The 26,836-nt window shown below is 46.5% G+C and overlaps 4 protein-coding genes across 4 annotated transcripts; 2 read left to right on the top strand and 2 right to left on the bottom strand.

Moving 5' to 3' along the window:
- Positions 1–1,350: 1,350 nt before the first annotated feature.
- Positions 1,351–4,363, bottom strand: LOC131286695 (cytochrome b5-like). The gene is made up of 4 exons (XM_058315684.1): positions 4,171–4,363; positions 3,982–4,070; positions 3,104–3,172; positions 1,351–1,549 (listed from the first exon to the last, which is right to left on the bottom strand). Exons 1-4 carry the CDS (start codon positions 4,288–4,290, stop codon positions 1,441–1,443), a joined length of 387 nt encoding a protein of 128 aa, XP_058171667.1. The 5' UTR covers positions 4,291–4,363; the 3' UTR covers positions 1,351–1,440.
- Positions 4,364–4,840: 477 nt separating this feature from the next.
- On the top strand, positions 4,841–6,830 carry LOC131287456 (uncharacterized). Its single transcript, XM_058316503.1, has 3 exons — positions 4,841–4,978; positions 5,072–5,305; positions 5,384–6,830. The coding sequence occupies exons 1-3, from the start codon at positions 4,908–4,910 to the stop codon at positions 6,774–6,776; spliced, it is 1,698 nt and encodes a 565-aa protein (XP_058172486.1). The 5' UTR covers positions 4,841–4,907; the 3' UTR covers positions 6,777–6,830.
- A 35-nt stretch (positions 6,831–6,865) lies between these two features.
- Positions 6,866–8,553, bottom strand: LOC131284430 (zinc finger CCCH-type with G patch domain-containing protein). Its single transcript, XM_058313288.1, has 2 exons — positions 8,503–8,553; positions 6,866–8,405 (listed from the first exon to the last, which is right to left on the bottom strand). The coding sequence occupies exons 1-2, from the start codon at positions 8,551–8,553 to the stop codon at positions 6,867–6,869; spliced, it is 1,590 nt and encodes a 529-aa protein (XP_058169271.1). The 3' UTR covers position 6,866.
- A 5,957-nt stretch (positions 8,554–14,510) lies between these two features.
- LOC131287082 (cell division cycle 7-related protein kinase) lies at positions 14,511–16,896 on the top strand. Its single transcript, XM_058316099.1, has 4 exons — positions 14,511–14,779; positions 15,095–15,746; positions 15,843–16,066; positions 16,127–16,896. The coding sequence occupies exons 1-4, from the start codon at positions 14,623–14,625 to the stop codon at positions 16,876–16,878; spliced, it is 1,785 nt and encodes a 594-aa protein (XP_058172082.1). The 5' UTR covers positions 14,511–14,622; the 3' UTR covers positions 16,879–16,896.
- The last annotated feature ends 9,940 nt before the right edge of the window (positions 16,897–26,836 follow it).

Below are 26,836 nucleotides of genomic sequence, written 5' to 3' on the forward strand. Positions count from 1 at the left end.
AATATTTTGGGGTTTATTTTTTATTTTTATCGTACAACTAAGTTAAATTTACTTCCAATTTAGGGTATTCAATTTAATCTCGTCTCAGTTGGCATTCGAATCTAATGGAACAGATTCTCTCAACCAAATCAATGCGTTTATTTACGGTGTTTACAATAAAGCAAGGAAGTAGGTAACCACTACTGCCGTGAAGGTATGCCAGAAACAAGAAATAGGAGTACATTTTGAGTCACTTTTCCTTTACTCGTTTCCTCGTGTCCATAAAAAGTGGCAGGACAAAAGTATGTGAATATGAAAGGCGTTTGCCCACAGTCTGAACCTGAAAAGCACTACTTATTTTTTCTCTAAGTTATTCATAAAACGTTTGCACGCTTGTGTTTTGGTAAGCGAAATGTAGCCGATGCATTCGCTACGAAGTGCTGCTTTTAAGGTTGACCACTATTCCATATCTCTTTCATAAGCTGCCCGATGGACACTGGAAAAGATGTAGACGAATTGTACACTCCGGATGCTACATTCTCATTTACAAAGGTGATAAAGTATGTAACTAGGGGAAGGAGGTTATAAGAAAATTATTTATGTGCGAAATCTATCAAACCGACGGAACTATGTGTGATCGAGGATGATTTTACCGCTTGTTTTCGTCGTGAATGTTTGCAGAGCAAAAGTAGTAGGAAATATTCACACAAACAAACCAGTAAGCATCCTCATCTGAAAGCATTATTTTATAGTGCGCTCAACGGCACTATCAAAGTATCTTTTCAGAAAAAGAAATACGCCCTGAAATAGGCAGGCAACGCAGCGGTTTCCCATTTGAGCATGACATTTTCCTTAAGACGCGTGCGTGTCTCTGTGTGTTCGTTTGAATAATGTTTTGATGGTTTAGCTACGTACGTTGCTAGAAGTAAGTAAAGTTCTAAAAAGAAGAAAAGTGTCTTCACAGTACTGCCTACCTTGAAGTCTAGCACCGAAAAGGTTCCATTAGCAACTAAGCCGATGATGGTCAGGGAGAGAAGAGAAGCGTATGGGTTTGTACATACTATAGGGGAGTGTGAAGAAGCATCAAAATATATTAAATTTAACAAAAAGAAATGTTTAAAGCGTATGGTGTTCACTTATTGAAAGAAAGCTAAACTTTATACTTTTTAAGCTCTTAGGCAACGGTTAATATTTATTAAATTATTGTTCTCAAACGCGAAGTGATCAGTGAACCATTCGCTAACTTCTACTATCCTATAAAAATACCAATGGCGCGAATATAGTACGTCGCTCGATTGTCCCACACAATCGCAGAATGTTGGTGTTGTTTGCAATTCGCAAAAAATCGCTTTAAAAACTGCTGACCCCCACAAAGATGCCCGAGGAAATGTAGACGATTGGCTAAGCGTTTCGAATGCTTCGGTGAAATCTAATGACGCCATCGGATTGGGACGTCCCGCTTCACTTTCTACTTCCAGAAGCCTTGAAGATCATCGCCAATCCGGCTCCGATGGCCATCACCGATCCTGCCACCAGAGCTGTCCGTGCGGACGCCGACAAATTTTTGCAGCTGAAAGAAAAAAGTAGAAGAATTTCTTGCTTAAAATGTGTTATAAAATGTAAATATAATAATACGTTTAACAAAGAACGGTAATGTGGTGTTGCTAGTTTCTCAAACTTAAAGAAATAAAATCAAATATGAAAGGAGTCTAATCCTAACATTATACAAATTAACACCTTAGACCGAGGATAGACAAAAAGTCAATATATTACAATATTCTTACTGATAAGATAAGAATAAGTTCAGCAATTACACAGCAGAGCTATTGCCAATCCCGACGATTAGGGTTTTTTATTAGATTCATTGGAAGAGACCATAAAATAAATTCCATCACATCAACTTATCAACTTATCAGCACGAAAGGTTCTAGCCAAAAATGGACATACAAATGTATTTATAAAAAAATTGCTACACGATTCCCTGTTCCCTATTTGAGAAATTTGGCTTAAGTTAATCGGCCACCGAGGCGTTAGACGCCACAATATACAGATCTTTCCCTTCCATATTAGCACCAGGCAGGCACAACGAGGCTTGTGGATGGGCAACGTATCGGACAAAAGGAATTAACCGAAAAATTTCGTCTTAAGGGATCCAAGCCAGGACGACGACGACGACGACGACGACGTTGAGGAGGCGGTGGGGGCACTACTAAGCAAATAAAAAAAAATAGTACAAACAAAGGGGGCTATCGGATACGTTTTGCTCTATCGATCGATATGGTATATCGACCAACAAGTGTTCATTTTCAGGATACTTGGTTCACTAAGCAATCGCGAACGTTGAAAGTTATCTATCGATATATCAGTGGATAAAACGGCTGTCAAACGCGAACAAATTTGTCGAGTAGTTGCTATATCGATAGGTATTTCTATCGCGAACGCTAAAAGATGAACCCTATCGATCGATATACTATCCACTGCTATGGACCAGTCGATAGCGAGTTAAAAGATCATTTTTAATGATGGAACACTAAAAAATCAACACGAATCCACAATAACTAACACCACTGAGCATCACAATTCGTGATTTCTACCAAAATCACTGATTTTATTGATTATTTCCTTTCATCTGATTTCATTTGTTTACCAAATGTATCACTTGAGCAGTAAAAAAAGGATACTTGGATCCAGCTGGATGACGATTGTCTTCCATGCGATTTTTACATCCATAGAAAAGTAGCTAATTAGCAGCCAGAAAACTGGTTGCCTTATCGACCGATAAATTTATATCGACCGATTCAGAAAAAGCGTACGCGATGCAAAATTCGAGTAGATAACTTTATCGACCGATAAAAATGCATCGATCGATTGGGGAAACCTACTTCGTTCGCGATAGGCATCAAAGAGTGGATATAATATAGTTCTAAAGATAAAAAGAAGTGAAAGTGTTAGCAGCAAAGACAAGATGGGAAAGATTGTGAATCATTTCATTGTGCCGCTTTAAAACGAGGGTGCTTAACAAAGGCATGATGTGGACGGGTCATAAGAATTTCCCTTCGCGGCCCTCCCGAAGGTCAATCGAAAGAGGTGTTTTCTAGAACAAAACAGAAAAGGTTTTACTTACCCACTACTCTTTTTTGCTTTTCGTTCTGCTTCGATTATTTCTCCAACGAGATATTGCTTCATAGATTCCCTGAAACATATCACAAATTCACGATTATTGGGAGCTATCGGATACGTTTTGCTCTATCGATCGATATGGTATATCGACCAACAAGTGTTCATTTTCGGGATACTTGGTTCACTTAGCAATCGCGAACGTTGAAAGTTATCTATCGATATATCAGTGGATAAAACGGGTGTCAAACGCGAACAAATTTGTCGAGCAGATGCTATATCGATAGATATTGCTATCGCGAACGCTAGAAGATGAACCCAATCGATCGATATACTTTCCACTGCCATGGACCAGTCGATAGCGAGTTAAAAGATCATTTTTAATGATGATACACTAAAAAATCAACACGAATCCACAGTAACTAACACCACTGAGCATCACAATTCGTTATTTCTACCAAATTCATTGATTTTATTAATTATTTCTTTTCATCTGATTTCATCTGTTTACCAAATGTATCACTTGACCAGTAAAAAAAGGATACTTGGATCCAGCTGGATGACGATTGTCATCCATGCGATTTTTAGATCCATAGAAAAGCAGCTAATTAGCAGCCAGAAAACTGGTTGCCTTATCGACCGATAAATTTATATCGACAGATTCAGAAAAAGCGTACGCGATGCAAAATTCGAGTAGATAACTTTATCGACCGATAAAAATGCCTCGATCGATTGATGAAACCTACTTCGTTCGCGATAGGCATCATTGTTCCGCTCGAAAGAGAAACCGCGCCAAACGAGTTCGCATGCGGTTCCGTCCGTGGTGGACATTCGGGGCACCATGTCAAGGCCACGCCACCCAAGTGGTGACTACTCTATACGTACTTGGCATCGGTGCTATGGCCAACGTCATCAAACTCGCTCGATGCCTCCTTTCCAGCGACCTCGATCAGCACCTCCTCTCCACCGGGATGCTTTGATCAAAAAAACAGAACAGACGGATTTACGGACGATTCGGCGAGTTGGAGAGGTGTTTCCACCTGACCGGGACTTATCACCGAGTGCAGTACTTACCTCCTGGAGGAACTTGGTTACATCGTACACCTTATCGTGAATAATCATCCACAGATCGTTGGGCTTATTATGGCTGGCCACATCGGCGATGCTGTACTGTTTCAGTTCCGTGGGGGCCATTTTTTACTCCGGTGCGGGCGAAGATGTTCGATGAATTGGCCAGTAATGCTGGTTTCCTTTGACTCTGCTTTGTGCCGCTTGCAAAACGCGGTTAGTAAATGATGGTAACTAATGTGTGCTCGGGACGTTCTCGCTGAACTTATCTCGTTCGACTAGAGGAGGATGATCGATCGTTCGTGTCTGCTAGTAAACTTTCAAACAGGTGACGGTGCATTCTAATACAGCAACGGTTTGCGGATGTGTGTGTTGCGTGTTTGGCAGATTAATAACAAAAAAAATACGCTTTGCTTTCCTTACGCCTCCAAGTGAGTTAGAAAACGAGGAAAATTGTCCAAAAGCATTGTTTAAATTTAAAAACCATTTTGAGTAATATATTCCACCGTAGCAAGTCTATTTTGTTTGGTTCATTCCATTTGACCATTGGCGTTACTAGAGATATGTACCTTGGTTTACGTCTTCACTTGTAACAAGTAACCTTGGTTAGCTGCCGTCAAAACAAAGTGTTATCGATTCACTAGAAAAAAAAATTAAACAAATCAAAATATTTGGGACTATTTGCCGTATAATTCAATTTCGTGTTTACCTCGTCTGGATTCTATGATCCAGTAACTAATCTAATGTTCGACAACGGCCGTAAGGAATCGGATGATGATGAGGACTTCTTCAAACCGCCTACCACCGGTGGCAAGTGAGTGCACCCAATATTCTGCTTCCAGTGCTCTGCTTGCTATGATTCATCATCTGGAGTTCTTTTGTAAATCGTTTAATATTCGCCCCGCAGATCAACACTAGCTAAAATATTCGGGATTTCATCGAAATCATCCACTAACAATAATGAACGGGTCACTGCACCGTCGGTGGGGCCGAAATCGATAAAGATTTCCGACCGATACGGCCCGTCTAATTTCCGCTACATTCCATCGCAGTCGGTTGAGGTGGAACCGATGGCTGAAGACACTGGTAAACCACCAGAGTGGGCCATTGTGCGTGCCACAGTTGTAACCGCCTATAAGCTGTAAGTGTTGATAAGAAAATGAAGCAGTTATAAGCACTAGAACGTTATCAAAAACAGAGTTATGTGCCTACCTTCCAGAGTCGATGGTGATAATGTGTTCCTTGGCAAAGTGGGGCTAGCGTTGCTCAAGTCTTCTAGTGGCCACCGATTGCTGCTATACCGCACCAAGACCGAAGTACTCGGGGCGGTCTCGTTCACCCCCGAAGTGAAGCTGTTCCTCAAGCAGGACTATTTGCAGTTCCGCACAGACGAATCGGGCGATTTTTGGAGCGTACTTTTCGAAAGTGAAGCCGATCGGCAAGCGATGCTCACGGTGCTGGAATCTTGGACCGTGATCGAAAGAGAACCGCTGATAGAGGAACCGATGTCCGAGGCAGAAAAGGACCCCGAACCAACTAGCACACGATCGAATCTGGTGGCACGGATGGCACGTATGGGTGGGCAAGCGATGCCTCTACCAGAGCGTGCCGCAAAGGCCCCACCAATCCCAACCGCAGGTCCCGGTTCGGATTCTTCCGACACGTCCGACTCGAAGATAGAAACCATTTCCACGCGTCCCATCCGACGGCAAAACATGCTTGCCGCAGTCGGTATGCAGATGGTTCCGCTAACCGGGATGGTGGCTTCGGGTGGAAATACTCACAACACACCCGGCCAGGGCACCTCCAGTGTAGCCGACGTGAACTTCAACCTCATCATGAGCGAAACGCGCATGCAAAATACCGAAATGCGAATGAACATGACGAAGCTTGAGTCGAAACTCGATCGCGTTCTCGACCGGATTGATTTACTCAACCTGCACAGCTCGAGTGACCGGCCGGCGAGTGTCGCGGACAGGGAAGCGGAAGTGCTAGCATTGGAGGAAAAGCTGCTGGAATTGAAACGCGAAAATCATTCGCTTCGGGGCAGGGTGCGCACACTGGAGGCGTCCGAAACGGAGGGCAAACGCAATGCCGATGCCAAACTCGAGCAGAAAGTGCAAGCGTTGGAAGTGATGGAACGACGCTTGAACGGGGAGATTGTTAATTTGGAACAAAAACTTGAGTCATCCCGTGCGGAATATGAGCGGGTGAGGGAAAAACTCGAGCTGGCGGAAAAGCAGTTAACGCAGACCAAGGAAACTGAGGAACGAAACACCAAAGAACTCGCTTCGACCATGGGTCAACTGAAGGAGAAGGTCGAACAGTTGGAAAAACAACTCACGGAAGAAACCAGTCGATCGGCGGATGCAAAAACGCTTATCGATTTGCTGCGTAAAGAAAACGAAACGCTAAAGCAAACGATCGACAGCGAAAAAGAACGATCTTCGGCGTCACAAACACCCGGCAGTGCGCTGGTGAAGGAAATTATGAACAGTTGCTATCAACAGCTATGCGATCAGATAACCGATCCACAAGTGCTTCGTTTGATCGCCCAGACTATCAAACGAGAGACGAAGGCGGTACTCGATCGAGAGAAAATAAATAAATAGCTGAATTAATGTCGTTGAACGAATTTAATCCTCCATTATCGATTCGTTTAATGCCGTAATAAATATTTCCGTTTGTGGTAATCAGCGATCTTAAAATACTGTCATTTTCCGTTTGTCATTCCGCAGGCGCTGCTCCACCGAAATGTTGTAGTCCGTGGCCTGGAGGCGCGAAATTTCCGCCCGTTTCGCTTCGATCTGCTTCAGCAAGTTATCCGATGCGGGAGTTCCAGCTTTGTGGCGTGTCAGGGCAATTTTGAGCCGTTCCACCTCCGCCTCCGCCCGACGAATCTCTTCCGATAGCTTCAAACTGGCGATGTTAAGATTTTTCGATGAATGCTGCTTCAAATCACCCCCAAGGCTGGACTTCCCTTGGGGTTGGCTTTGTCGGGAGCTGGAGCTCTCGCCACCGTTAAAAACCTGTTCGTTGATAAAACTAAACACATCCTTCCGTCCGCTGGCTGCCGCTGAGCGTCGGGCGTAATCACGCGCATCCTTGCGCTCCTGCTGTTTCCTTAGCTGGATCAGCTTTTTCTCCACGCTAAACAGATCCTTGTCGCCGTTCGCTTGCTCGCGCAGTTCCATGCAATAATCGAGCGAGCGTCCCTGCGGAAGGACCTGAGCGCTGACTGGTACTACCCGTCCTTCGCCCTCCTTCCCCAGGCCAGTGCCCACAACGTAGCCCATTTTTTGCATAATTTTAGAACCAATACCCCGTGTGTATTCTTCCCACTCGCCCAACCGCCGATCGGGGGCCGGCTGGAAAAGGCTTTTTTCCACCAGTTGTGCTTTTCTTATTGCTTCCTCATCAAGTTCTTCGTCGCTCGAATCGTCCTCCTCGGAACTTTTGTCTACATCCGAACGGTCGCCTTGGTCGTCTAGCGGAAATAGATCCTCGAACGGTACCTCTTGCTGTTCCCGCTGTTTGCCCTCTTCCAGCTGGACCTTGCAAGTTTTCGCCTCAAAATTCGCCGATTGTACCGTCCCTCTGCACCAAAGCCGGGATGATTGCTGTTTGACCAGCGCCCGGCTACCCTTTTGACGCAATCGCTCAAACTGGGGCTCACGGTAGTCCCGCAGTTCGTCCAACCGGACGACCTCACCGTGCGAGTACCTACAGCGGTCCTCGGAAAACCGGCATTCACCCTCGAGAAAGTACGAACAGGGTATCATTTCCTGGTGCGTTGGGTTTGTGAACAGTACGGTTGCCGTCGCGTTGGCCAGCTCGCCAGTGTCTAGGCTACATACCATCGCATTGTGGTAAACCTTCGAGCCCCAGCTGTGTACGTGCGGCGCCGAACATTTGCTGCCGACTAGACCGTCCAAATCCAGGTCGTCCTGCGTTGCTGGGGGTGAATCGTCGGAGGATGGCTCTTCTTTCCCACCACTTTCCTCCTTGTCGAGCTGTTTGATTTCCTTCATGAACTGTGCAAACTCATCTTCAATATCGTCCCCACCGTTTTGATCCGGAGTGTCCTTTGTTTCCGAGCGTTTCGCCCCATCGACGTTTGCATGGTCCAATGTTTCTCGCGTAAGGTTTAGCAGTTCGGTTAAATCGTGCTTCAATTTTTCCAACTCCAGCCGCTCATTTTTATCCGTCGTCAACTGCAACGCGTGGTCAATCTGGGTAATCTACGGAGAAGTGGAATACCGATAATCAGCAAATCATGAAACATTCTTGGGAACTTTACCTTCGCCCAGAAAACACATCACACCTCTCGAACCATACCTGTGCTGTGTACTGCTGAATCGATTCATTTAATTCGTCGGCAGAGCTCATTATTTCTGCCACAAAAATCACACCGAAATGCTTATGGAGCGCTAATGGAAAACTGCACAGATGAATTTTTAAATTTTACTCCTTCTCGAGACGCTTTTCGGAAGCTGTTTTCCGCTGTTTAACTGTGATGACATTGCCCCACCGTTGCTTGACAGATGTCAGATGATTTGGACGTATTTTTTGTTTTCATTTGACGCGAGCGAGAGAGGTGGAGAGCGAGAGAAAACAACAACTTCCTTTTCCTCTCCAAGAAAACGAAAGGGGTGTGTCGGAGTGGCGGTGTGAAGTAGAGGAGAGGAAGCACAACATCATGTTGTGTACAAAAGTGCCCGAAATCGCACTCACAAACATATAGTATTTTACATTAATTATGCTCGCAGCATGGTAAATTATGTTACCAGAAAGATAGTTTTCTATTCGATTTGTCTTTTCCGAGTATCCCCTTCCCTCCCCTTTCACCTGTTTTCATGAAAGAACTCGTTGAGGCCGTTCGTAGACGCCATTTAACGACCTTTCATGTTCTCTCGCTTCTGCAACGACCCCTGCCCAGCAAAGGGGCGCTCGCGTAACAAACAGCATCAACAAAACGGTCAACAACAACAAGCAGGAGAGAAAACACGTTTGTTATTGCCGTTCTTCTGATCGATCTATCCCGTTTTTTTCTCTCGTTTTCTCAAGCCGTGCTCTTACAATCTCGCGGTTACGCTTTCATTCAACACAGAGAGAGAGTGAGTATGAGCACGCCAGTGAGAGCGAAAAAGAGAGGGAAGTATTAAAAAGCCTGGACCCGCACCAAAAGCAGCAGCAGTGCGTTAGTTTCCCGTGCGAAGTACGCTGTGACGTACCGTTTTGCAGTGTAGAAGTTCAGCTTCATATCTAGTCATTTTTGTCATTTGTAAAACGTGTTTCTTTTAAATGTTATCGTCGTGTAATTCTATTGTACAAATCGGACACTGTGTGTGAGCTTCTTTTTAATGTAATCCAGTAGAAAAACAACCCCGCATCGATCCATCCGAAAGCATTTCACCGAAGGCACGGACGCGAAACCACGCTACCCAAGCGGCCAAGAGCGAGAGCAATCGTTCGCGTTAGCTCGTCTCCATCGCCATCATATTATTCGTGCTGCGAAATCCCGTTGTTTTTATCGTCACGACGACGTTTTCTTCTGTGTCTTCATCATCGCCATCATCATCACGACGGCGCTTCCTCCATTTTTCGCTGTTGGTTTGCTCATCTTCAACACGGTCCGCTTGAGCAGTGTATCATTTTTTCCTTCGTTGCACCACCCACTGCCCGTGACCTCCTGTCCATCCAGCCTTCTGCCACTCCTTCAGTAAGCAACAGCAGCAGCACTAGCAGAAACAACAAAAACAACAAACGTTCGTCGGGGGAGTGACGCGGTGTTGGCGTTGATTACACTGACAGTTCGCTCGCTAGCTGGTTGTCTCAGACATACACACACACATACTCTCTCTCTCTCTCCCTCCTGTTGGACGTCGAGGGAGTGCGCAGTTGACGCCCCACCGCTTTCTCGCTAGCCGCCAGCCATCCCGCCGCCCTGCGTTTCCGCTATCCGTGAGTTGAATCCCTTTGTTCTCCGGGTTTCTGGGCGTAGCGTGTGCGTGTGTAAGTGCGCGCGCGAGAGGTAAACGTCAAAACAGGCACACGACGGGCAAAGCGCGTGTTTTTTGACGGCTGCGGTTGTTACTTCAGTCAGGCAGCGCGGAACGCGTGTCTTCCCGAAACCACGCCAAAACACGCGGTTACCGTTTTGGGTTGTGCTTGGAGCTGCTGGAATTTCTTCCTTCCGAACGTTCGGGATTTTCGGGAGTCTTCACCAGTGGCCACCATCAGCGGACGTAACGGCGAAGATCGGGAGTAGGAGAGAGGGAGAGAGAGAAAGAGAGATTAAAAAAGAGTGAGTTGAAGTAACAAAAAGAAACCACCCACACGACTCCCACTGGTTGGGTTAAAATGCAATTTTATTCGTATTGACAACCCTCTGACCGTCCCAAATCAACGTGTGTATTATCAGCACCGACCAGGTCGAAAGCACCACCAGCTTGCAATCACAGTACCCACTGTAATCAGTGCAATAGAACTCCAGGCGTGCTGCACTCCATCATACCACACACATCGTTCTCAAACTCCTCACCCCACGAGAGGAACGGCCGCGAAGACAACGGGAAGAACAAAGGCCGTGAGAAAACAAACAAGAAGAGGCTACCGTGTACAATCGATTTAAAGAAGAAGCATGCTTTTCGCTTTACCGTGATTCGTTGCAACGCATATTGCCGCTGCATTCGCGAAAGAGATAAACAGCCGATTCGAAGCATCCCAGCTAATGTGGAGTCAACCGTTTCCCTAACTAAGTCAGGCGTGCCATCGTCCAACGAACGCGGCGATTGCGATTCATGATGTACTAAAGAAGTAAATCGAGTGGGAGGGAAGACGGACCAGCTGAGCAGGCAGCGAAATGCGAAGGAAAAGCGCAGTGTGCGAGCAGTAACACACAGTCACACGCCTAGTAACCCTCCAAACGACGGCCGTGAGTGCAACAGTAAGTGCGAGCAAGCCAGCAGATAGCGTGTCGCGCGAGCGAGAAAGGCATCGAGATGGTGTACTAGGTAGCGCGAGCTCGCCTAGAGTTGATCGTAGCCCGAGGGAACGCGAACGACGCGAGGTGGAGAAGCAGCGGACGGGTAGGGAAGTCGATGCTGTCTTGATGCTGCTGCAGCAAATCTCAGAGCACATTTGGATACAGAAGCAGAGCGATGAACGGATGAAGTTATCCGCGTGCGTCCGCGTGCCAAGTGTTTTGTTGCCGTCGTTGTAGTTTATTTTATCTCGTTCATTTCGTGCTTCTTGCCGTCACCCGCCCGTAACCCGTGCCTGGCAAAGGTCATCCTACTGGAGAAAGAAGAAAAGGAAAAACACTCATCCATCACCATCGCTGAAAGGATCAAACGGAAGTGGAAAACACGCGGCGCCTGGCAAAACGGAAAGTGTCATCAGTCAGTTTGAGAACCCATCCACCCACTCGCTTCACTTAGGAGGAGGGAGAAGGTGGCACACATACAAACTTTTCTCCAAACGTGCATCGGCGGCAGCGACGTTCGCGGAAGAAAACGCATGTGGTAAGAATACGTACCATATATAATCACTGCACCAGTCGATTTGGGCGATAGGAAAAACTCGTGTGTGTAGCGACGACCAGGTGGCAACCTCGTGGTGTGCAGAAACGGAACCGCGTGCACCATCTCTAAGGAACAGCAAATGCAGCGCCTCGCGGTTGGTGATTGCTTCCGCTAAGCGTTACACGAGGCAGAGCGAACCGCAAGCAAAAGAGGAAGGATAATTGACCCTCCGCACAAAGGAGCGGTAAGAATAGCAAGGATTCTTCTCACTAATAACGCTTTCTAGTCGGCCCAACCTCGTGCTAAAACTGTGTAAATTAAACGAAAATTTTACTCCCGACGAGGAATTTCACTTTCCTTTACGTTTGCCTTACCAGGCAGTGTGTAGGAGGTGGAACGGGTATATGACCACGACGCAGCAGAGACAGCACCGCTCGTCGCTTTAGCTTGCCGTTGCAACCCGCCGCATTGCTCGCGTGAAACGCGTTTTTTCGCTACCACACGGAGCAGCGCAGGAACTTACATGTGCTTTCTGCGCCTCTCGGCCACACCACGGGAAATGGCACTCTGAGGTTGTATGGGTGCGTATGCAGTTGGAGACACACCACACCGAGGCTACGCAACAGCAGCAACAGCAACAGCTTCATCAGCATCATCAGTATCATCATCAGCAGCGTTGGTAACATACTTGCAGCAAGTGGTCAGTCAGGGTCTAGTATTTTTCGCTCATCGCTTGCATTCAAAATCGCAGCGGCTGCTACGACATCGAAACAACAGCCCTCTTGCCCATCGCAGCAATCCACCACTGCGCAACGGATTGATCTCAGACGATCTCCTTCGCAGCACCGCGTGTCGCCAACCCATCGGTTCTTCGATATCATATTTATTGCCACCCGTCGATTTCGTCCACACCCAGTGTGCAAGGGTTTCTTGTTCTTGCCACCGTTTTCCAGTTCCAGCCACAGAGCGCAGAGTTCGAACGGGCCCCGCGGGAACCTACGGAAGCGGACGAAAATAAACCCGATCGCTGAAACGCGGTGATCGCTTCGCTCCGGTGGCCTTGGACGGTTAGCGATTCTACTTTTATTTTCCTGCATCCACGCGATCGCGAAAAAAGTAATAGCTGGGAAACGACAATATCGACCACCCTTCTTCGCACCATCATCCTCCCTGGAAACCTACTCATACACACATACCAGGACCGTGGTTAGTCGAATGCAGCAGATCGCGTGAAGGTGGACAAAGTCGTTCGATTGCGTTTTGCTAGTAGCCATTGGCTACTTGTTCTTGCTGCTTAGCACCGACACGACCTATTGTTGCAATTGTTGTTGCTGCTCGGATTAATCCTCATCGCCGTTGCACAAACACACCATCATATTGCACTGGCCCCGGGGGGGTTGCAGCTCGCGCATCGTACGTGACAGCGCCGAAAAGAAGATAATCGATTCAACAGTGCACCGAAGGAGCAAAAAAAATCGGCGCAGCGTAAAGAAACGAAAACAAAAACAAAGCCAACAACAATACCGTGTGAGCGAGAGCTAGTGTAACGACAGAGCAACCATCGGAAACGTCAAAGCCGCGACGGAGACGGAACATCCGGAACTATAGGCCAGAAGGAGATAGCACATCGTACCAGCTGAGAGCATCAACGATAGCAGCTGAGAGGCAGTGCTTTTTTTTCGTTTTCTTCGTTCTCCTGTTGTTGTTTTCGTCGTCGCATCGCCTACTGCACTCTGCTCTGCCCGCTGCCCGAGTGCATCCAACTTCGGTCAACGAGAACAGCAGTGTGGTGCAACTGTGTGTGCGCTGCTCTGGTACGGCTGTGTGCAACGGACGGCACCCCCTCCTTCATCCCATACCGCGGATTCACCACGGCACAACTGGATCTCGCGGATCCGCGTGACGAGGTCATCGTGAAGGTTTTTCAGTCACAATTTCGGCCGTGGCCGCATCAGAACGCCATTTTTAAGTGCAACGCAGTTTTGTTGTTGTTTGTTTGTTTGTTGGATTGAAACGTTTTATTTGGAACGTCAAGATGGCCCGCTTTGTCTAGTGCGCGTTAGTGCAGTGGTGCACTTTTTTGTTTCGCGAATTTCGAAAAAAAACATAGTACAGCAAAGCTACGGCCGTAATCATTCTGAAGAACAACTGAAACAGTAACAACAACAATCACAATCACCACTACCACCACCACCGACAAGGCAATACAACCCTACACCATTACGGAGAGAGAGTAAGATTAAGAGAAAAATATAGGAAAAATTTGAAAATCACATCAACGAAGCAGAAGAGAAGAGGAGAAAAACGCACCACGAGAAAGGAGCTGGACGCGAAAATAGTACTCGTCCCACCACGAAGGGCCACTACGCGACCACACGGCCGCCGTTCGAGCAACGGTCCACCGAGAAGCAGCAAAAACACGTTTCGCTTGCCCATTTCGGTGCGTCCTAGATAGCGATAGTGGTGTGTGCATTCATCTGCACCACGACCGAAGCGAAAGAAGAAATAGCAGAAAAACGCATCGCACGCTTGCAACCCAGCGCAACTACGCGAGGGCTCACAGTGTTTGTCTCTCGCTGTGTGGCCACTTGGTGCTAGTGATATTACAACATTCGCACAATTCCTCCCTGGCATCACGTCACCGCCGTACCAGACGGGCCAACGCCACGCGGTTTCGAGGGGGGTTTATTTTTTCTCACTGAACAAGTACAAAGACAACGCAACGCTCCCCAACAACAACATCAACCACTAAGAGGCTCGTGAATAAGTAGAGAATTTAAAAAAAAAGAAGTAAAATAAATCGCTAACCGACCCATCAGACGAAGGCAGGCAACACGCGAGGAGTTACTTCCTCGGAAAACGACGGCGAACGGCGACGGTTACTTACAACACGTGTGCCCTTTTCGGCGGCCAACAAACGAAGCGAACAAAAATGGACGTTGGTCAGGGCCAGCAGCATCATCATCAGGAGCCTCAGCCTCAGCGCCGCCAGCAAAACAACGATGAGGAGGAAGGTTCGGTTCGTCGCAGTGGACGAGGGGAAGCTACGGCGATGGCCATGCAGACAGTCCAGGGAAATCAGATCGATGGTAAGAATAGCCACAACTGTCCTTTTGGACTGTTATTTTACAGTACGTTTCATAATGTGTCATCGAATGTATGTGCGTGTGCGTGTATGTGTGTTTGGGGCTATTTTTGGTCCGTCAAAGAGATCATTCAGCACTACAGGTTGTTTATCATCGTAGCTGCTGTGAAGGTCGGCAATATGAAATGCTAAGTCTATTTTTCGTCCTGTTCTTTTTTCTATCCCTTTTTCTCTTACGTTCGGCACATAACGCATGCTCGCTGCTCCTGACGCGACTGACGTGCATTTGACGTTTGCCACTTGTTCGATTGCATCACAGCAGGCTGCGTCACGGCTGCGCGAGTGGAGAACAACAATAACAACAATGGGAGCGGCAGCACAGCAGCAGCAGCGGCGACGGCGGCATCGAGTGGCGGCGGCGTGGTGGAACGTATCCCGGCGATTCTCGATCAGTACGTACTGCACGGGAAGATCGATCGGGGCACATTCAGCTTCGTCACGTTGGCGACGCGTCGGGACGAGCAGTACCTTCCGATGGATCGGCGGCGCCTGTACGCCATCAAGTTGATCACGCAAACGAGTCACCCGGCGCGCACGGAGCGCGAGGTACGCTGCATGATGACGATGGGCGGCCGGTGCAACGTGGCCCAAATCGTGGACGGCTTCCGGCACCAGGACTCGGCGGGGCTCGTGATGAACTACATTCCGCACGAACCGTTCCATCTGTACTACGCGCAGCTGGGCCCGGCCGAAGTGCAGCGGTACATGAAGGAACTGCTTATCGCTCTCGGGCACGTGCACCGGCACGGCGTGATCCATCGGGACGTGAAGCCGAGCAACTTTCTGCACAGTCGCAGAAACGGGGGCACCTACATGCTGGTGGACTTTGGGCTGGCGCAGGAGACAAACACCGGGGAGCTGACGCTTTGTCCATCGGCTGGCGGCGCCCACCGGGTCGATAAGCGGAAGGAGTCTGACGAGGTGGCACACGCTTCGGTAGTGCCAATGCCATCTGCTAAACGGCCCAAACCCTCTAACGGCGCCGTGGCAAACGGCGATCCGCAAAGGGATCAAGTTGTGTTCCGCAACCCGCTCCACAAGCAGCAAAAGGGTAGCAACGGCAGCACCGTCTCGCCCCTGAAAGTCTCGAATAACACGCTCAAGGATCTCGTTGAGTCGCCGCTGGCTCGGCAAATCAAGTCGACCGCCATCGGTATTGGGAATAGGTTGAAAAATCGTGGTTCGATGGTTGCCATGGCAGGGAGCACCCAATCACCGCTCGCTCCCGGCTGTTCGGAGCGGGAAAACAAAGATGTTGCTGAAGCACCACGAGCTAAACTGACCGCCAAAGTAGGGGCGGGCATGAAGCAGCAGCAGCAGCGTCAACCGTCGGATCTGACGTCGTGTGAATGCTCGGGCCGGCCGCAAGTATGCACCCGTTGCCTGGTGAAGCGCGAGATGCACGCACCTCGAGCCGGAACGCCCGGCTATCGGCCACCGGAGGTGCTACTGAAGTACCCGGATCAAACGACAGCGGTGGACATTTGGGCCGCCGGGGTGATTTTCGTGAGTTTGCTCTCGAAGTGCTACCCGTTCTTCGGTAACACCGACGACATGACGTCACTGGCGCAAATCATTTCTGTGTTCGGATACGAGCGGGTTCGTCAGGCGGCCACCAGCTTCAATATGAGGTTGGTGATGGCTGAAGAGCAGGAGCGCATGGAGGCACTCAGCTTGCGGCGCCTCTGCCAGCACTTCCGTGCCCTCTACCGTCAGCGTGAGTCCTCCGCCGATGCCGCAACCGGCGCTCCGCCGTCCGGTGGTTCCAGTCCCCCACCTGGTGCAGATGATGCGCGCAACCCGGGAGACTGCTGCGCAAACTGCAACCGACCACCGGGACGATGCCTGTGCCAGGAGCGGCCACAAGATCGGCGGGTGCCCAAAGATGACGCCAGCCCGGCGGACGATGGGACGGACGGGGATTGCGATGAGTACGGATCGGCAGCGTACGATCTGCTCGAACGTTTGCTAGAAGTTGATCCGCGTAAACGCATCACCGCCGCCGCTGCCTTGCAGCATCCCTACTTCGAGGTGCAGTACTGAGCAGGTGAGCAATGACGCACGTTCAACGGAGAGAGAGAAGGGGAGATAGAGAGAGAGAAAGGGAGCTAGGGAGAGAGGTATAAAAGACCCCCAACCAGTCAGTATCCATACTACGTTACTAACGCAAAGCAAAAAAGAAAAGCTACCACACACACCGCCATTACCAGCACCATCGGTACAAACAAGATTGCTGTAAGCCAAGATCGGACGGAATGAACGAATGAAAGCAAGTTGGAAGCCCAGCGGTCAATTATAAAAAAAAGCCAGTCGAAAGCTAAAGGAAAGCGGGGAAACACGGAAAATCCCTCCGAGATGTAAAGGAAATGTTTAGAGATTATCGTTAAATAGTTCGCTACTTTTTAAGTTACCACCGAATATAGATTACCACTTACTCCTTCACGCTCAGCTTCTCTGGATGCTACGAGGATCCTGAATGTTTCCGGCAACGGAACGCGGTGTTCGCGCCGCCACCGCCACCTCTTCCGCACGCAAGGGCGCACATGCATACTCACACTCACACATTCCAGAGCACTCCTTTTTTTCTATTACCGGTGTACAGAAGTTAAATTGAAAAACATGAGGATGAAAACTGCTGCTGTTTGAACCGAAGCGAAAACAATCGCAAGTGACACACAGTGTGCGTGCCTGATAAATGAATGAATGTTCGTGTGCATGTGTATGTGTGTGTATGTGCGCGGTTTGTGTGATTTTTGTGTCTCTCCACCTTTTTTGTGTGCACAAAGGACACCAGGAATGCATTTCGGTGGTGCGTTCTCCCAATGCAGCGTAGCGCACCGTTTTGCAAACAAACACACTACAAACAATCGATTGCCATCTGATTAATGTTTTTTTTATCACCCCCGGCACCACCATGTCGCAGACTTGTTCCCTCTTGGTAGCCCTCGTGTAGTAGGTGGGATGGGGAGGGGGAGGGGGGGGGGGGGGGAGGAACAGGACTAGAGAAATGCATACAATGTTTGTTGATTTTTGTTTTCTTTATCATATTTAAATTATATTATCATATTTAATTTAAAAAAACACACAAAAGCATTTTGGCCCTTAGAGAGCCCTTTGCGAAAGGGTTATTATTTATTTTATCTATTTTTGAGGCGCTTTTGCCGTCTCGCGACCCGCGGGGGGGCATGGTGTACACAGAGCAAGAAGGACTCGGTGAAGGACATTAAGAAACATTGCTTACCGTCACCATGCAGGAAAACCTTATACGCGCTGGGCATTAATTTTTAATCTATTTATTAAATTATTCGCTCTTCGGACTCGTTGCACATCGATACGAAGGCCGAGGACAGGAGAGAGGTTATAATCGGTATCTTAAGAATGCAAGTTCAACGCAATCGTTATGCTAGAAGATCAAATAAAAATACTTTCAAAAAATCAAACAAAAAAGCATCAAGTGCATTAGCGGTTCGTAAGCAGAAGAAGGACCCTCAGCGGAAGTGTAGTGCTAGTGGTAGGGAATGGGAAGAAAGGACGAGGCATTATGCAGCAGTATGTTTGTTGTGTTGTGAACCTCCTCCTCCTGCCGGGCAAAACGCAAATAATTCTACCAGCTCTGTGCGTTGTTTTGTGTTATGTTGTGCGGAGGTCACAACATGAAAAAAAAATCACAACACACATACACAGATATACACCAACACAAATACACTTCAAAGTACAACATTAAACCAATGGGGAACCCCGGGAGGGAGGGGAAGAGAAATACATCATCATCATCATCATCATGAAGAGTAGGTGGGGTAGAGAAGATAAAAGCTATGGCTGAGATGTAGTAGCTATAAATGTATATCTATCTATCTATATATATTTAAAATTTGTATATGTTAGCTTCGAACGCGATCGCAACCGTTCCGTGATCGTCGTCGTCGTTGTCGTCGTCGGCCTCGCGTGGCCGCGTGAGCATTGTTTTATCCTACGAGAAAACGATCTGTCCGCGCGTGAAATTGCGCGCACAAACGTCTGAACCAACGTCGTGCGATCCGCGAAAGTTGTATTCTTTTAGATTCCATTTGTACACTCACGAAAGCACACCCACCGTGCAATCGAATCGAATAGCTGTGTGTTTTCTGTTCTGTTGTGTAACGAGTATTTCTGCTATCACTGTTGGTACTACTGTATGTTTTCATTATATGTTTTAATTTTCCATCTCTCGAGTGAAGATCTCATCGGTTGTGCGTACAAGCAGGAAAAGGGCAGAACAAATGATTCCATCGAAACAACAAGAGGCACCAGCAGTAGTAGTTGGTAGGTGGTAGGGGGATACCGTTTATAATCGCAAGACGTGACTGGATACAATTGGGGATTTGTGCATGGGCGCAGCACATGGCGAAGTAAAAAGCAACAACATTAAACTACAGAGAAAGAGTCTGGTAGTGCAGTATAGTTAGCAGCAGTGTGCTGGAAAGCATACGAACGAATAATATTTAGTATGAAGCGGAGGGACTGTGCACAGCTAAAACAACACACTTGTCCTAAGGTGATGCTACTGCTGCCAACGACCAGTAGCAAAATTTAAATGTTTGTATTTTTAACGTAAACCCACAGCTGAATGGAAAAATAAAGCAAAAAACCAAGCGTAGTTAAATTAAATGGAAACTTACGAAGACTTGTGTGTTTTATTTTCTCTCCTGGGTTGTAAACAGGTATGTATATGGATATATCAAATGAGCCTCAAGGAAAACCATACGTCCAGCATATCACGTTTCCGTTAGTCTCTTTGTGGAATTTACGCAATGCCCTTTAAATATTTTAAAAATATTTCTCTGATAGGATTATTGAATAATCTTAAGAAGTAAAGGCACCTACACAATGTACTGTAACGTTTTGATGTACACTGGAACATAGAATTCGTCTTTTACGAAACTTCGATCGTTTTTGCTCTCATCCATTTAGTGATCATACTAACTTCTAGCATGCATAAATCCAAAGCTTTCATTTCCAATTTTCATTGATTTGAGTTACATTAAATACACAAAGCATATTGTTATCTCGAAAAATAACGAAATAGCTGTTTTTAGTAGATAGTTCAAATGGCAGCTATATTTCACATCAACCTTCAAACCTTCAAGCCTTCATCAAACCATCAAACCATCAAAACCATCAACTAAAAAAAATACTATTCCAACCTCCTCTCTCAAAGTCTTCATTGCAACTAACTTATTTCTTGGCTGACCTATTCTATCTTATTTTACTCAGCCTCCTTTGATAATATGTTTAAACTTTTCTGGCAGCGCTAACACCCCCTCCCGTAACGTCTCTCGGGTTCTAACGAAGACTTACGAAATCTCCAACGTTGCCAGATGGATGGCTGCTCGTCTTACGATTTTCTTATTCGCTAGCTCTACATCCGCTTGTCTTACCCTTTTGTCTTTACCTTTTATAACATTTACTACTTTCCCTCTCATCCATTCATTTCTAGTTTTTCCTTCAACGACAAAAACTAGATCTCCGATTTCCAAATCTTTTTGGTCCTTGAGCCATTTACCTCTCTGGTTCAAAGATGTCAGATATTCCTTTATCCAACGCTCCCACATTCTATCTGCTAAATATTGCGACCTTTTAAATTGGTTCCTAAGTCCCTTGGCTAAATCGTATGGTTCACAAGTTGCAGTGTATGCCCCTGGTACCCTTAGGAATTGATTCGGAGTAAGCGCTATTGGTTCTGATGAATCTTCAGCGACATATGTTAATGGTCGCGAGTTTATCATTTCGCAAGCCTCCGCCAAAGTGGTTACTAATATTTCGTCTGTCAGTGTTCTGTTGTCATTAAGGACTCGCATCGCTTCTTTCACCGAACGCACCATTCTCTCCCAAACGCCGCCCATATGTGGAGTTCCTGGTGGATTAAAATGCCAGGATGTTGAAGTTGAGGTCACTTTTTCGGCACACTCGTAGAACACCCGTTTCATCTGTTGAAGTTCCTTGTCAGCCGCTTTGAAACATGTTGCATTATCCGAGTAGATATCGTTCGCCTTTCCAAACTTGCTTTCAAAACGTCTAATCGCCATCAAACACGACTGAGTTGACAGACTGTGAACTACCTCGAGATGTATCGCTCTCACAGCCAAACAGGTGAACAAAGCAACCCACCGTTTTTCCTTTCGCCGTCCAACTGTAACTTCTAGTGGTCCAAAGTAATCGATGCCAACTGCGCTGAAAGGACGAAGATTTGGTGACATCCTCTCCACAGGTAAAGGTGCCATCCTTGGAGTGTTGGGCTTGCACTTATACACTTTGCACCAATTGCACTGACGGCAAACCGTTTTAATTGTTGCTCGAAGTTTCGGGATCTTAAATCGTTGTTGTATCTCGTTGAAAACTGTCTCACTATTAGCAGGACCATAGACTTCATGATAATGTTCAACGATTTTCTTGGTGATGTTATGTTGTCTTGCCATTATAATTGGGTACCGTTGATCGAATGGAAGATCGGGGTTGTTGGTCAATCTGGTATCCATTCGCATTACTCGTTGGTCGTCTAATATTGGAGAATATATGTACACTGTGCTTTGCTTTTTAATCTTTTTCATATCACTTGAATCTGTTTTTTGCAAGGTAGCTTCTAGAATTTCCATTTCGTCCGGGTAGCTTTCCCACTGAGCCTGCCGTATTAAAATAGTTTCCGCACTTCTCAGTTCTTCTCGTTGTAGCGGTATTTTCTGGGTTTTCAGTGGATATTTCAGTAATTTTGAAAGTTTTTCATTTGCTCCTACGGTGTGGATCACTTGGTTTTGTTTGTTCATCAATTCAGGTCTTTTCTTCAATTTCGGTTCAAGTTGTCTAAATTTCTTCGTAGCCAACTTTCTTTCTTTTTCTTTCCACAAAAGTCCTGTTTCGAACCGTTCGCCTACTCGTTTCGTAGTTTCTTCCATGATTCTTTTAGCTCTTTTATTTTCGGCAGAATCATTCGGAATCGAGATGACGGACTCTTCTAACTGGTGTTGTTCTTTAATGAGTTCGTGCAGATCTTCGTTGGTCACTCGTTGATGAAACCCTATATGGTTGGTATTTGAGGTGCCGGATGTAGTGTAGCCATAAACTGCCCAACCAATCTTTGTCTTGACGGCTATTGGATCATTTTCTTCTCCAGAAACTACATCTAACGGAGTGAACATATCGATGTTGTTCAATCCTATCAACATCTCGGGTCGTCCTTTGTAGGATTCCAAAGGAATGTTTTTCAGATAGTCGTACCGTTCTTTTAGTTTTCTAGGATCCAGGCGTTGATGCGGCAGCTCCAACTTTTCTACGGTATGAACATTTTTCAATAGCTGTCGGTCTGTAGAGTCCTTTGATGATATGGTGAGACTCAGCTTCTGAGACCCTTTTTCTACACGTTCGATCCCAGCAGTCCATGTTAATGTCAGTTTCTCTGGTACTCCGGTTGCCCCGAGACGATCCGCTAATTGACGTTCGACTAACGTTATAGCTGCACCTTCATCCAAAAAGGCTAGTACCGTTAGTTTTCGACCATCATGATGAATGTCCACAGGTACTACACGAAATAACATACTGTCGCCCGTACCAACATGAGCACTGAATACGTTCACTGCTGCATATTGTGCATGTTCGTGTAGCAGAGGATGATTCTTTTTAATACAACCATCAACGTTGCATTTTATGGGTCTTAAGCATGATCCATAGTGAGCGTTGAGACATTGCTCACATAATTTGTACTTTGTAGCAAGCTCTTGTCTTTTCTTCACGGGCCATTCATTAAATGACGTACAATTACGCAGGCGATGCTCGGTTCTATTACACGCAAAACATCCTTTTTTCTCTTTCTGGACTGTATGATGTGTAACTGCTTCCTTTTTACGCGAATCTTTCGACTTAGCATGCTCCGCCAAGTATTCGTGTATTTCAACGGTGCTATCTAACACTTCCGAGACTATTTCATTTAAAAAATCCGTCAATGTCCGCAATGATACCGAATGCTGACCTCTTTTGTAACGCGACCAGGCACGCTTGTCAGTATCTGGGAGTTTGTCTACTAACTCTTGCATGAGTAGTGGGTTATAAAGATGGTATTTTAACCGCGCTGCCTCAAGATGTTCGCAGAGCTCTTCGACCGCGATGCTGAAAGGCAGGAAGCTGGTCATTTCCGTCGCCTTTGGTGCCTTAACGTCGCGCACTTTTTTCAATAAGTTATTCAAAATAAGTTCCGGCCTCCCATACACCTGACGTAACTTTTCGATTGCGTGTGGCACTGAATCTGGTCTTATTAATTTTCCGCGTACAAGCTCATATGCCGGACCTTTAATAGATTCTTGTAATCGAACAAGATTTTCGTTGTTGGTGAATCCGCAAGCTTTATTCGAGGCTGTATAAGATCCGTAGAAGTGCGGCCAATCTTCGGGTTTGCCATTGAAGACCGGCAATTTTTGGGAAATTCCGAGCCGAGCACGACGCTGAGCTTTGGTTGGCAATTCGTCCATGATTTCTTCTTCTTCTTCGCTAGAAGAACTTTCACTGTCCGAAGATGATTTCACATATTGTTTTTCTTCTTCTAATTTCTTCATTCCGCGTGTTATCCGCCGGGATGTTCCTTCTCCAGAATCGCTATCTTCAATTTCCTTAAGGAACTCTAAACGCTTCTTCGCTTTTTTCAGCACGGCTTTCTTGTCCGGAGAATCATCTCCGCTTTTCACCGACTGTTCCATTGTCTTTTTTGATCACACTTTCACTGACTTTTTGGTTAGTGTTTCAAACTTCACACACGTCTCTTTTTTGCACTGTCACTCTCTTTCTATACGTTTATCGTATCTTTTCTCAGCGTTAGCACAAATTTACGCGGTTTGGTTCTTTTAACACTCACTGTCCAATGTCAATGGCGGAGTTGCCTTTCTTTAGCTCACCACTTCACTCGTCTTTGATTTTCACTTGTGAAGAGGTTCACTACTTTTTCGGGACGAAACTCTTCGAGAAGATTTGTGAATTATTTTTGAGAATAATTCCTAGTTATTTTTTTTAGAATGTTATCTCGAAAAATAACGAAATAGCTGTTTTTAGTAGATAGTTCAAATGGCAGCTATATTTCACATCAACCTTCAAACCTTCAAGCCTTCATCAAACCATCAAACCATCAAAACCATCAACTAAAAAAAATACTATTCCAACCTCCTCTCTCAAAGTCTTCATTGCAACTAACTTATTTCTTGGCTGACCTATTCTATCTTATTTTACTCAGCCTCCTTTGATAATATGTTTAAACTTTTCTGGCAGCGCTAACACATATCATGTTTTATGATCCAAAAGTTCGATCCCGTCTATCAGTAATTTACAATATACCTCTAACGGTGTTTTTAAATTTTCAACCATTGTTCCTAGCACGTGTTTGTCATCCTGATTCGTACGCTGCACTCGACTAGCGCGTGTAAACCAGTTTGTTTATATCTGTCAAAGTTGCGCTGATTTTGCAGATCAGTCAAACCGCGCACACAAACGAACCAGAACTGGTCAGTCGGTCGAAGATACTACGCAAGGTTGCAAGTCGTTCCTCGAAGCGAAGTGTGTTGTTGGCCAGCTTGGTCCATACATCTCCGGTGGAGTTTCCTTCTCCCCCTTCCTCCGCCGTTCAACCCTGTACGATAAAACCGGTCCCTGTAGCGTGTGTAGTAGGCAGAAGTGCAGAAGTGTCGGCGATTTCGCAATGGTTCCAATTGATATTCTCTACTATCGGTGATTTGCCCCTCTGTTTGCTGATTCGCATCATCGTCTACTACAGAACAGCGGAGTTGCAGTGTACCAGTGAAAAGTAAGTGTGCAGTAACCAGTTGTTGCGAAACGAGCAAGAAGAATGGAAGAGTAAAGAAAAACGAAACGCCAGTCAATGTCAACACTTGGTTGCATTTAGTTTCTCGTGTTTTTTTTATTCTTTCGCAAAGCGTTTTACGTGTCATTTTTCAAGAGTGAGGTGTCTGGGGCACTTCTTCACCGGTCCCAACACGCGTTGGCTGACGGGAATCGTGTGGCGTTATCAGTATTATCTTGAGGGTTCAATTTCTCGAAGAGTATGGCGGCTGTTCGAGGCCAGCCAAGGTTCTTACCCCCTCGGGCGAAGGTGTGTAGGTAGATTTAACGACGATTGTGCCTGCCGAAAATATGCTTTCAATGCCTTTGTATCGGTGATAAGGCAATCAGTTCCATCGTGCGTTGAAACGTGTAGGCAGCATAACGAGATAAAGAACCCGCGTGGAGAAGTGCGTGCTAGAGTGTCTAAAGTGTTCGTGACTCGTTTCTACAGCGGTAAGCTCTGGGATTCAAAGTTTCCATCGGTGAAGGACACAGCATAAACCTGCTAGACACGGAAGACAAAAGAAGCTGAGTCCCTATCTTATCATCTTCATCGAAAAAATCAACCTGGCGGCGTTTACTAAACGTCATTCGCTCTCAGCAAAGGTAGCCTGCTTTGATACTTCAGGGGGGGCTGAGCAACCGCGAGCAGAGATCAAATGCGATTGCATGAAAACAATAACAACGGGGCTTTCCCGATCGAACCGTCGAGTGGTGGTGCCAGGCCATCATACGGTACATACGGTGCTTTTACTCACTTCAATGTGCAAATTAACGTGGCTGAAATTGAGATGCTTCGAGGTTGGAGTTGCTGACGGGGCTCGGCCGGATTCCAATCTCCCCACAGAAACTTGGAGCCACGAGATGGCCGCGTAGCCATTACGTCATCCCGGTTCACTGAGCACACCATGCTATCCACTACTCGCTGTTTCTCTCCCTGTCGTTGGTGCATTCGCTCCCATCCTTTTACTCTCCTTCTCTTGCAGTACCAGCAGTGCATATCGTGTTTCGGTGATGCAACCGTGACCGCGCTGTTCGATTCTTTCCGTCTCACCGGGTACGCACGTCTGATGCAATCGAAGAACGAGACGAGGGCTACCGGTGCCGGTCACTTGATCTGATGCAAAAAGTTGCCGGATATCCTTCGTCTGGAAGACATATTGAGGTGGCCAAAAAACATTGCAACTAGTGCGTAGGCACTAAGGAGACAATCAACACGAATAGACGAAATTGTTCCATATGTTTTGGGGGTTACCATAGGATATCAGTAATCTTTGGAAATTGGATTCTTTTTCCCGCGATATGATGTTAAAATTTTCTCATTGTTGTTATTTTTTTCTCCCGGCGTTTGCTATCACCTTCGCACAAGTGGTTGTATCCAACGTTACATAAACGCAGCAGCGCACGTGAATTTTTGACGAACCGATCCGCCGGTTTTCTTCGACCAGCTTTGCGATTTTTGTTTTTTTTTTTTTTGTTCATCTCATGTTACGCCATCTCACCCCCACCAAACGCAAAGAGTACATGGTGGTGTGAAAAGGGCCCGGGGGGGGGTTTACTTTTCGAACACCCTCCATCGCAAGAGATCAATGCGAAGCGCCTGTACGTTAAACTTTGCTCCACTTGTGCCTTGAAGTGCGGTTTACTTCGCGTTTGCGGCAAACGTCTACTACTGGCGTAGAAACTGTAGTCAGCAAATTGGACGAAAAGTTGGCCTGGGTCTTCACCACCTTTCATTTGTTGCATCCAAGACACTTTTTGCCACTTTGGTTTTGGCGGAGAACTTGACAATATTTACGTCTGGTGCAAAGTAACCCACATAATCCACAAAATGTCAATTTCTGTTTCGCTTTTGCTTAGTAAACGTATAGAACGACGGAGTGGCAAACCTTTCTCCTTCGAAATAAGGGAGTGCTGGTGGGTGGAATGCCTTACGTGTCCAGTTTAATGACCGGCCTGCCGGTGTCCTGTCACGAATTTGAAAGCGCTTAAGCTGGTTGCGTAAAGTCTATGCGCAACGTGTGGTCGCAAATCGCGAGTCAGCGTATGATTTGAAGTCTCGTTACCATTTCCAAATGCTCGTTGCTTATGCTATGAAACTATACAAGAGTAATGTTGACAATGGCCAAAACCGTTAAATTTGCAAGCT

This window comes from Anopheles ziemanni, chromosome 3 (assembly GCF_943734765.1).
Source record: "Anopheles ziemanni chromosome 3, idAnoZiCoDA_A2_x.2, whole genome shotgun sequence".
Lineage (NCBI taxonomy): Eukaryota > Metazoa > Arthropoda > Insecta > Diptera > Culicidae > Anopheles > Anopheles ziemanni.

Excerpts from the sequence above, each read along its gene's own strand:
- LOC131286695 (XM_058315684.1), bottom strand. The coding sequence starts at position 4,290 with ATGGCCCCCACGGAACTGAAACAGTACAGCATCGCCGATGTGGCCAGC. Across the intron at positions 4,071-4,170 it reads TAACCAAGTTCCTCCAGGAG|CATCCCGGTGGAGAGGAGGT; the intron begins GTAAGTACTGCA and ends TTTTGATCAAAG. Across the intron at positions 3,173-3,981 it reads GGCCATAGCACCGATGCCAA|GGAATCTATGAAGCAATATC; the intron begins GTACGTATAGAG and ends GATATGTTTCAG.
- LOC131287456 (XM_058316503.1), top strand. The coding sequence starts at position 4,908 with ATGTTCGACAACGGCCGTAAGGAATCGGATGATGATGAGGACTTCTTC. Across the intron at positions 4,979-5,071 it reads CCGCCTACCACCGGTGGCAA|ATCAACACTAGCTAAAATAT; the intron begins GTGAGTGCACCC and ends TTCGCCCCGCAG. Across the intron at positions 5,306-5,383 it reads GTTGTAACCGCCTATAAGCT|AGTCGATGGTGATAATGTGT; the intron begins GTAAGTGTTGAT and ends CCTACCTTCCAG.
- LOC131284430 (XM_058313288.1), bottom strand. The coding sequence starts at position 8,553 with ATGAGCTCTGCCGACGAATTAAATGAATCGATTCAGCAGTACACAGCA. Across the intron at positions 8,406-8,502 it reads TTCAGCAGTACACAGCACAG|ATTACCCAGATTGACCACGC; the intron begins GTATGGTTCGAG and ends ACTTCTCCGTAG.
- LOC131287082 (XM_058316099.1), top strand. The coding sequence starts at position 14,623 with ATGGACGTTGGTCAGGGCCAGCAGCATCATCATCAGGAGCCTCAGCCT. Across the intron at positions 14,780-15,094 it reads CCAGGGAAATCAGATCGATG|CAGGCTGCGTCACGGCTGCG; the intron begins GTAAGAATAGCC and ends ATTGCATCACAG. Across the intron at positions 16,067-16,126 it reads ATCACCGCTCGCTCCCGGCT|TAGGGGCGGGCATGAAGCAG; the intron begins GTTCGGAGCGGG and ends TGACCGCCAAAG.